Here is a 10,417-nt window from a genome sequence, read left to right as displayed (position 1 = left end):
AAGACAGTGAGAACGAAGAAGCAGGTATGTTGGTCTAATTTATACAGAGACATAATCACCATTGTCATTAAAATGCTGCCTAGTTAAGCAGAATTTTAGATACTCCAGGTTCCATCAATGTTCTTGCCCCGCACAGTATCCTCCAGATGTGTGTTACATGCTGGCTGGAAACCATGAATATTGCAGTATAGGATGCTTAGAAAACATGAAAAAGTAGCTTTTACAAAGCATTATTATTTCTCTCAGGGATCATACATGCAAAAAAAAAAGTTTTGCATTGTCAGATAAGTAGTTATCTCATCTGATCTTTGAATGCTTTCAACAAGTTTTTCATTCAATTGTGTATCTTGACTGAAAAGCTAAACGTTAGTTTCATAGCAAGGAAATATCTTGTATTTGTTATTATCTTATTGTCTATATAGTTCAACTATATTGTTCCAAGACCGAGCGACTGTGGTTCCTGGCGTCCTGGTATAGTCAGCTGGTTCCATCGCTGACTATTGGGGGCGAGATCTTGGCTCCCTCAGAGAGAGTTCGCAACTTGGGTGTTCTCCTGGATGCACGGCTGTCTTTGGAAGATCATATGACTGCCGTGGCCAGGGGAGCTTTTTATCAGGTTCGCCTGATACGCCAGTTGCGTCCCTTTCTGGACCGGGATGCCCTGCGCACGGTCACTCATGCCCTCGTCACGTCCTGTCTGGACTACTGTAATGCTCTCTACATGGAGCTCCCCTTGAAGAGCACTCAGAGGCTCCAACTGGTCCAGAATGCAGCCGCGTGGGTGATTATGGGGGCGACACGACACACCCATGTAACACCTCTCCTGCACGAGCCGCACTGGCTCCCGGTGGTCTTCTGGGTGCGATTCAAGGTGTTGGTTACCACCTTTAAAGCACTCCATGGCTTAGGACCGGAGTATATACGAGATCACCTTCTGCCACCGATAGCCTCCCACCGGCCAATATGCTCCCACAGAGAGGGGCTACTCAGGGTGCCGTCAGCCAAACTATGTCGACTGGCGACACCCAGGGGGAGAGCCTTCTCTGTGGGGGCACCAGCCCTCTGGAATGAGCTGCCCCTAGAGGTTCGTATGATCCTCGACCTGCGTACCTTTTGCCGCGCCCTGAAGACTCTTTTATTCCAACAAGCTGGGCTGGCCTAATAGGAATTTTAAATTGGGTGTCTGTTAGCTTTTAATTTTGTGGACCAAATTTATATATTTGTTTTTAAATTGATTTTTTAAAATTTTGTAAGTGTATATGTGTTTTAAGATGGCTGTACACTGCCCTGAGTCCTTTGGGAGAAGGGCAGTATAGAAGTGTAATAAAATCTAAAATCTAAATCTAAACTCTCTTACAGACAACCTGGATCAGAGATTTTCAGCAGAAGTGAAGTGATGGTGCAGTTTTGCAGATCTAATAGTATCCAGTAATGATTCAAATTTACTTTATAGAACAAAATCTAACAAACTAATCTCCTAGCAGCTTGGCTTTATCAGTGGAACTAAATTTCAAACTAATTTTCTAGCATTCTTCTCACATAAACTAAATCTAAAATATTGGTCAAAATATAAATTTACAATATTTAACTATCATAATAGTTGTGAAGTCCTTGGTGCTCTCTGTACTTGGTTGTTTGCTTGCAGACATTTTATTACCCAATTAAGTAACATCATCAGTACTAGTAAGCATGGATTTGCTCCCAGTTTATATACAATAGCTTGCCCTGCCAATGTTGGTAGTGGGTACTTTGATGGTTTCTTGATTAGGATATTGTTTTTCAACCCAAAGTTGGTCAATCGAGGCTGTCACAGTCATGTCCCAGTACCTGAAGGCAGTGTGGGTCTGGAGGGGGATAAAAACAACTTCAATTCAATCCCACCAGACTTTAGGGCTGCAAGTATTGAAGCCACCTAATTCCAGGATATTCCATCTTTGATCATTCAAAGGTGATGCATCACCTGGGGGTGTCCATAAGCCCTTGTTCAGTGAGAAGTTGGCAGCTGTGAAAAGAAAGGCCTTTGTACTGCTTCATCTTGTGTGCCAGTTATACTTTTTCTGGATCAAGAGGCCCAATCAGATAATCAATCATGCCCTAATCACTTCATGGCTCAACTACTATAATGTGTTCTACATGGGGCTGCCCTTGAAGACTACTCAGAAGCTTCAATAATGGTCCAGAATGATCTCCTGTACGCAGTGATGGCAATACTTTGGTTTGCTCTCTAGTTGCTTGTTTACTTTCACTGCAATTCAAGATGCTGGTTATGACTTATATAGCCTTACATGAAATGGGTCCTGGTTACCACTGCTTATTTTCCATAGTATCTAGCTAGCTAAATTGACCTGACAGGGTCAGCATGTTTCAGGTTTCTTTGAAGAAACAATGCAATATATCATCCAGGAAATGTACAGTACCTTCTCTGTCTCAGCCTCTGCGCCTTTCACTCTGCTGGCATTCCAGAAGACCATAAACTTTGTTGTTTTCCTAGGCTATGGAGTAGTGTGGTTAGGGCTTGCTCCACTGGATATTAGATATTGGTGGAAAGTTTTGGAGTGACTGCCTGGTTTGCCATCTTCTTCTTTTTTAAAAATATAGAATAGTTTGGTTTTGTTGTACAGGTAATCCTTAACTTACGACCACAATTGATCTCAAAATTTCTGTTGCTAAGCAAAGCAATTGTTAAATGAGTTTTGCTCCATTTTATGACTTTTTTGCCACAGTTGTTAAGAGAATCACTGCTGGCATTCCAGAAGACCATTGACTTTGTTTCTTGAAAATTGGCAGGAAGCAGTGGTAGGATTCAAATAATTTAACAACCGGTTCTCTGCCCTAATTACCAGCTGGATGGGTGTGGCCATGGTGGGCATGGCCAGAGGGTATGACAGGCAGCACTTGGCCTTCTGCATCCCCCTGGGAGCAAAAACGGGCCCCGGGGGAGAACATACTGGAAACCAAAATGGGGTGTGTGGGGACTCCTGGAAGGGGCGGGGAGGAGGAAGGGTGGGGCCAGCCAGCAATTTAACAACTGGTTTGGCTGAATCATCCCGAACCGGCTGAATCCCACCACTGGCAGAAAGGTTAAAAAATGGTGATCCCATGACCCTGAAACAGGGCAACTATCATAAATATATGCCAGTTGCCAAGAGCCCAAATTTTGATCACATGACCAGGGGGATGCTGCAACAGTCATAAGCGTGAAAACCAGTCATGTCACTTTTTTCAGTGCTGTTGTAACCTCAATGGCCACTAAACAAATGGTTTTTAATCAAGCATTATCTGTATGTGATTTCTTATTATATTGTTATATAATACAATAACTAAACAATAAATAAGTGCATATGATTTATGCATGTGTTTTTCTTTTCAACTTTTTCCTTTATTGTTATATTATATTATGCTATATATTATGCTATATTACATCGACAACCAGAGAGAATACAAATGATCATTTTATTAATTCTAAAGCCAGCCCATTACAGTGAGTTACTGGTCTCCTACATCCAGAATGTCTAGTATAAAAACTACAAGATTACATTGCTCTTATACAGAAGTTTAATTAAATATAATTTCAGTATGCCTATATATAAGGGGCATGGTGGCTCAGTGGCTAAGACACTGACCTTGTAGATCAGAAGGTCGGCAGTTCAGCAGTTCGAATCCCTAGCGCCACGTAATGGAATGAGCTCCCGTTACTTGTCTCAGCTTCTGCCAACCTAGCAGTTCAAAAGCACGTAAAAAATGCAAGTAGAAAAATAGGGATCACTTTGGTGGGAAGGTAACAGAGCTCCGTGTGCCTTTGGTATTTAGTCATGCCGGCCACATGACCACAGAGACGTCATCGGACAGCGCTGGCTCTTTGGCTTTGAAATGGAGATGAGCACCGCCCCTAGCGCAGGAAACAACTAGCACGCATGAGCGGGGGAAACTTTACCTTTATGCCTATATATCAGTAGAAGAAGATATGGGTATGCCAGGAAAAACATAAAAGAGGAATGGGGTATTTAAGTAGTGTGTGTGAGAGAAAACAAGAGCTGAGGTCAAGAATAACCAAGAATGATTGGGTGAATGTGGATTAATTCCCAAAGCAAATGACCAGTACAAAAGAAAATATTAAGGTGCGTTGGTGAAGATCTGAATCATAAAATAAAACATACGAAACAGGAGTGAATCGGCTGAAAAAGAGATCCTCAAGTGATAGCAGTATGAAATATAAAAAACAAGTAGTCGTATATAGATACCATTTTGTATTCATACCAAGGATTCGTAAAGTAGTATATATACTGAAAAAGACAATTGAATAGAATACAAGGAAAAGGAAGAATATTTTTAAAAGGTTTCTTGCTTATTGAATTTGTTATAAATATTTGCAAAAATTTAAAATGTGCCAATATATTAATTATGGCATTGTTTCAGTCTATTCTCATTCTGAGAAATAACTGAAATTGAAATCCATTGAAAGCAATAGGATATATTTTGAGGCAATTTTAAGTCCAGGGTGGCATCCTGAAATGGTTTTACGTTATCACTAAGGGAGACAAAATAGGCTTTGTACCCCAAGATGTGCCCCCTCTATTGCATGCATCTTTAGATACTGTACTACACCATGGCAAAAACAGTCTTTCAAAATGCCTTATCTTTTCTTTTATGTACACTGAGAGCATATGCACCAAGACACTTTCCTTGTGTGTCCAATCACACTTGGCCAATAAAATTCTATTCTATTCTATTCTATTCTATTCTATTCTATTCTATTCTATTCTATTCTATTCTATTCTATTCTATTCTATTCTATTCTATTCTATTCAGGGCCGGATTTAGATGAAAAGAGGCCCTAGGCTATTCCACTTATGAGGCCCTTTCACCTATAGTGAAAGTGTAATTTTAATTTTGCTAACAATTTGAATGTAGGCCCCTCTTGATCTTGAGGCCCTAGGCTGAAGCCTAGTTAGCCTATAGGAAAATCCGGCCCTGATTCTCTTCTCTTCTCTTCTCTTCTCTTCTCTTCTCTTCTCTTCTCTTCTCTTCTCTTCTCTTCTATTCTATTCTATTCTATTCTATTCTATTCTATTCTATTCTATTCTATTCTATTCTATTCTATTCTTATGGCTATGCTGGATTGACAACGCTAAATTTTACGCAAGCACTTGCATCTGTCGTTGCTGCCAGAAGAGGGTGCTATCTAAACAAGGCTGCGTTGATTTGAGTCAGGGCGGAAGCTTTAAGAAAGCGCCGGGGAAACAGTTTCTTCGACTTCGGGCGGAAGTGAAGCCTAGAAAGGGGCCGGAGGTGTGGCAGCCGCTACCACAACAACCGAGTGTCAAAAAGGGGCTCCTGGGACAGTGGGAACCGGACGGCTCGCTGTCGCGGCAGGGAGCTTTGGCTGGAGGGAACCCCGAATTTTTCTCCCGAGAACTCGAGAGCAGTAGCTGTTTGTCGGTAGCCGGGGCACCGGCAGGAAACCGAGCCTTGCAACGTATTGCAGCGGACCTTCCTTTAAAGCGGCTGGAAGTGCCACGGTCGGTGTCGCTCTTTGTTATGTATGGCACGTTTTCTTTCTTCCCTTGCAGCCTTTCAAAACATCCTTCTTTGTCTTGGGTGGTTTACAGCGGCGTTGATGCTGTAATCGTGGATTCCTGCACTCGGCGGGTGATTAGATTGAGTGGCCTCTAAAAGTCCACGCCGAGCGCTTATGCTCCGGAATGAAACGGTTCCGTAAGATCTGATGTGTCTGTAAAACACGGTGAAGGACTATCCGTTCACTTGAGCCGTGTTTAAATCTCTTTTAAGTATCGGAAGGAGGCAATAGCCGGCCGCTTCCGGAAAACAAAATCTTGCCAAGTAAACTGCAGGGACTTGTAAAACTGGCAGCCTCTGAGAATCTGGCAAGATTGAATGGAAACCTCTAAAGAGGTAGGAGTACTTATCCTAAAGTACTGAAAAAAAACCTGCTAATGATCTGGATGAACTTTTATGGAGTGTCTTTGAGAAATCCTGGAGAACAGAAGTGTCAGGCAAATTGATGGGAGGCAGGGATTTTTTTGTATCTTTAGAAAGGGGAAAAAGAAGGATCTGGAGAACTACAGATCTGTCAGTATGATATCACTACTTGGGAAGATTATCCTATATATGTGTGTATGTGTATGTGTATGTGTATGTGCATGTGCATGTGCATGTGCATGTGTATGTGTATGTGTATGCGTATGTGTATGTGTATGTATATACACATACAGCAATTGCTTCCTACAGCATCTGCGCAATCTATGTAGGAAGCTGCTATATATATAGCATATATATATGTATCAGCTTCCTACATAGATTGTGCAGATGCTGTAGGCATATATTGATTTCATCAGAATATTTAACAAAGTATCTATGACCTTCTGATTTGTAAGCAGTTGAAATTGAGACCTGATGGTAGTAGGCAGTGGGTTTGCAATAGTGCTCAAAGAGTAGTCCTTAATGGTTCTTTATCAAAGTAGAATGAATTATGGAGTGCAAGCCTCTTTTTTGTTGAGTTTTGGCCATTGGAGTCACTATTTTGTAGTGGTTCAATTCCTTTGGAATAAAACGTGGTTTTAACCAGCTGTGGATGGAAGGAGAGTTCATCCCAGTAGTGTTCTCTTGTATTGTGTCTCAGGGTTAGCTTCTCTTTCTCCTGGTTTTCAATTACATTGGTAAAGACCATCAATTCAGGGCGTAATATTAATACATCAATGATATCCAATGTTATAGTGCTACCTCAGACTATGCTGGAGATGCTGTTGATTTGTGCTGGTGTCCCTGGTGTCTGTTAAGATCTGTGTCAGTCCTTCAAGATAGGCCAGGTCAAGAAACGGACATCACAAGGATTTCAGGAAAGTGATCTTTTTTATATAGGATATAGTAATAGGGCCTTGAAAGCCTCTCTTTCTCCCACCAAACAAAATCAAGATGGGATTATTTTGAATTACTTTCTCTCACTAGCTTCACTGTAACTCTGTTTTCTTTAAATATTCCTTTTGTCTCCTCTAAATGACTTTCATATTTTTCCCAAAGCCATTTCTAAATTCCTTTAAAGACTGTTCTCTTCAAGAAACAGGTTGTGACTTACTGTAGTTCTCCTGGACCTTTGTTAATGGCCTGTTCTTTAAGTTGCTTTTGTTGTAGGCAGACTAGGTCCCTCTTTGATTTTACTATGGATGATGCTCAAAACAGTGTCCTTTTCCGTTGATTGGTTGATTGCTCAGATGCCATTTGGGTTTGCAGGCATCAGTGAATAAAGATTTTCTTATACTTTTTATCTTTATTTTTACTGTGGATGTTTTATTGTTATTTTGCTTATCATGGATATTTTATTGTTAATTGTTTTATATGCTACAACATTGCTAATTACTAAAAATCTTATAAGATTTGGCGATATAAAAGTTGAAAGAATGAATGAAGCACTCCACTTTTGCCCAGGCGCACTGGTATTTCATCTGAAACCACTGCTCTGGGTGTAGTGTCACAGTTGACTTCTGGATATTAGTGCACATCTGATTCATAATAATATGTATGGACTTTACAATTACTATTCTACAATTTGCATTTTGTAGAAGTGCTGACCCAGGGGTGGGTTCTACTTATCTTTATTACTAGTTTGCATCATGCCCACGTGTGCTCTTCTGCGCATGCGCAGATCACCTATGATGACATCCAGGTCAGTGGGCGGAGCCTCCCACCGGTTTTACTACCGGTTCTTGCAAACCAATCCGAACCGGGGGCAACCCACCACTGTACTGACCTTTTCTCTTATCTTAATTAGAGATGCCATAAATGATCAATTGTTTCTATATTGTTAATTGCAGACTGTCAATTAAAGATTGTTGGGCAGAAATACTTTAAACTTTCTATCAACTGGCTGATTAATATTGCTGGAAATAGGAAAGATGGAAGAAGCTTTCAAAACTGGGACTCAAAGCCTTGATCCAGATCAAGGCTGTTTCTCTATGATGGATGAATCCAGTCAACAAGAAGCCCCTTCTCCCAAATTATCTATTACTGAATTGAGCAAAGAATTAGAATCAAAGAGTGAGCTGGTAAGTTGTACCTATCTATTACTATTTGCACAACAGATTTTATCTGCAATTTTCACAGTTTTTGGGTGGACAAGGGGGTATCTGTTCTGTTGTCTGCTTTCAATATGTACAATATGTAATATGCTCATACTTGGTTCATAAGTGTTCATAATAATCAGAATATTTTTTATTTGTTTGAGTAGGTCCTTTCACATTTTTGTTACTAATTGCTTTTTAATGTTGCTGGTTCTTTAAGCATTTGGATCAAACCATAAATACACAAACATACAGAGAAACACAGGTTCAGACATATGTACACACATATACACACACAGAATGCTATGCATGTAACTGAGCTTTCCTGCCATGGCTATTTGAAATGTGATATTGCATATATATATACTGCTCATATGTGTTTCATATAACAGAGCATAAAGAAGCTATAAATAGCCATATATGTGAAGAGTAGTCTTGGTTCATAACCTGAGAATTTTTTGAAAAAATATTAGTCTGTGTTCATATGACATGTTACATCATGGTTTGTTTAAGCATAGTTCGTTGGCTAAATTGTTATCCTTTCAGATATGATTTTCCTTTCTTTCTTTTTTTTAAAAACTTTTCTTGATTGTCTTCCACACTGTTGACTGCTGGCAATGGCCTGGACTCTTCCCTACTGTTTTCTGGAAGTGGTTTACCATTGCTTTGTTCCTAGGACTGAAAAAGAGTGACTGGCCTAAAGTCACCAAGCTAACTTCATGCCTAAAGCAGGAATAGAATTCATGGTCTCCCAATATCTAGCCCGGTAGCTTAACCACTGCATCAGATGGCTCTCTCAGAGAATATCTTGACCATAATTCATTCACACAAGACATGTTCAAAGCAAGTAGCAAAATGACATTGAATGATGTATGAACCTACCTTTAGAAAGGCGAGCCAACAGCGCTTCAGAGTGTTGCATAAATACAGCTAGTCGTCAATTTACAACCGTTCGTTTAGTGACTTACAAAGGCACTGAAAAAAGTGACTTATGACCGTTTTTCATATTTATAACTATTGCGGCATCCCTATGGTCACATGGTCAAAATTCAGATGCTTGGCAACTGACTCACATTTATGACAATCACAGTGTCTAACCTTTTGTGACCTTCTGATAAACAAAGTCAATGGAAGCCAGATTCACTTAAAAACAGTGTTACTAACTTAACAGTTGTGGCAAGAAATGGGCAAAACTCACTTAACAAATGTCTCACTTAGCAACAGAAATCCTGGGCTCAATTTTGGTCGTATGTCGTGGACTACCTATAAAATTCAGAAGTTGCCTATACCATTCCCTGGCTTAGATTTTTTTTATTCATATGTTTTTGAAAGCTTTCTTTAGAAAGTATCAGTTTTAGAATGAGAATGGGTATTAGGAGTATGATGAATTGTGTTATGAAAAGCTGACAGCTTACATCCTGATAGTAAATTTTAAAGATATATTTTTTCATTTCTTCATCTAGATTGATGACAAAGAATTTGATATTCCTCAAGTTGATACTCCTCCAACATTAGAAAGTATTTTAAATGAAGTAAGTTGCCCAGTTGTTGTGTCCATTTCCCTTTCCCCTTTTTCTGCCACAAAAATAGAAAACAGATAGGCAAGCTTCTCAAACGTCTGCTTTTTTACTGCCTAGAATATAATGCTATGACCAAACAATTTTAGTAAATGAAAACAGGACCTTTAAAAGATGCACACTAATTTAATAAGGATTGCATTTATTTATGTTTTTTGTCTGTCTTTTTTTCCTCCTGAAATGTACTGTTTCATAAGCAAGTCCTGTATTTATGCCCTATCTTCAGCAAGGTGGTTTATGTGCGCCTGGGAAATACAAACATTCCCAAACCTGACAGAATCTATACTAGCTTAAATGACACTGTTACTATACTGGAGTATAGATAAAGATATATAGAAAATTATATATGATTTCTTTTAGACTGATGATGAAGAAGAGCCATTTGTTCTTGAGGATCCTTCTCTTCTGAACATTGATAACATTGATACTCATTCATATGATACTTCGTCAGTAGCAAGCTCTGATAGTGGAGATAAATCACACCTAAAAAGGTAACTGTTGGCAGATTAAGTCAGTTAGTTGCTTTGAGAATCAGAATTGTGGAAATTATGACTACTGACTTGGATTCTAGATTAGATTATGGGTAACTATTGCATCATAATTATTCTTTTAAACACATATAGAAGTGCCTGAATATTTTCACCCTCATGTTTGTCACTGTGATTATGTAGGTGTAATTTCAGAGGTATTACAGAGATTCTGTTATTTCGGCGTGATTTATTTAAAAAAACCACATAAACTCTGTCAAACTGTTGTAGACTACTG

At 39.5% G+C, this 10,417-nt stretch overlaps 1 protein-coding gene across 1 annotated transcript in view; it reads left to right on the top strand.

Annotated features, from left to right (window-relative positions):
• Positions 1-7,910: 7,910 nt before the first annotated feature.
• VPS8 (VPS8 subunit of CORVET complex) overlaps positions 7,911-10,417 on the top strand; it is an 87,398-nt gene continuing 84,891 nt past the window's right edge. Inside the window, exons 1-3 of the mRNA XM_070946443.1 lie at positions 7,911-8,060; positions 9,539-9,607; positions 10,013-10,143. Coding sequence (XP_070802544.1) covers positions 7,911-8,060; positions 9,539-9,607; positions 10,013-10,143 — 350 coding nt within the window. The remainder of the gene's footprint in view (positions 8,061-9,538; positions 9,608-10,012; positions 10,144-10,417) is intronic.

Source organism: Pituophis catenifer, unplaced genomic scaffold, assembly GCF_029215685.1.
Source record: "Pituophis catenifer annectens isolate HBS135680 unplaced genomic scaffold, rPitCat1.0.hap2 SCAF_6, whole genome shotgun sequence".
Lineage (NCBI taxonomy): Eukaryota > Metazoa > Chordata > Lepidosauria > Squamata > Colubridae > Pituophis > Pituophis catenifer.
Note: the sequence above shows the minus strand (reverse complement) of the source record. Positions and strands in the feature narration are given on the sequence as shown.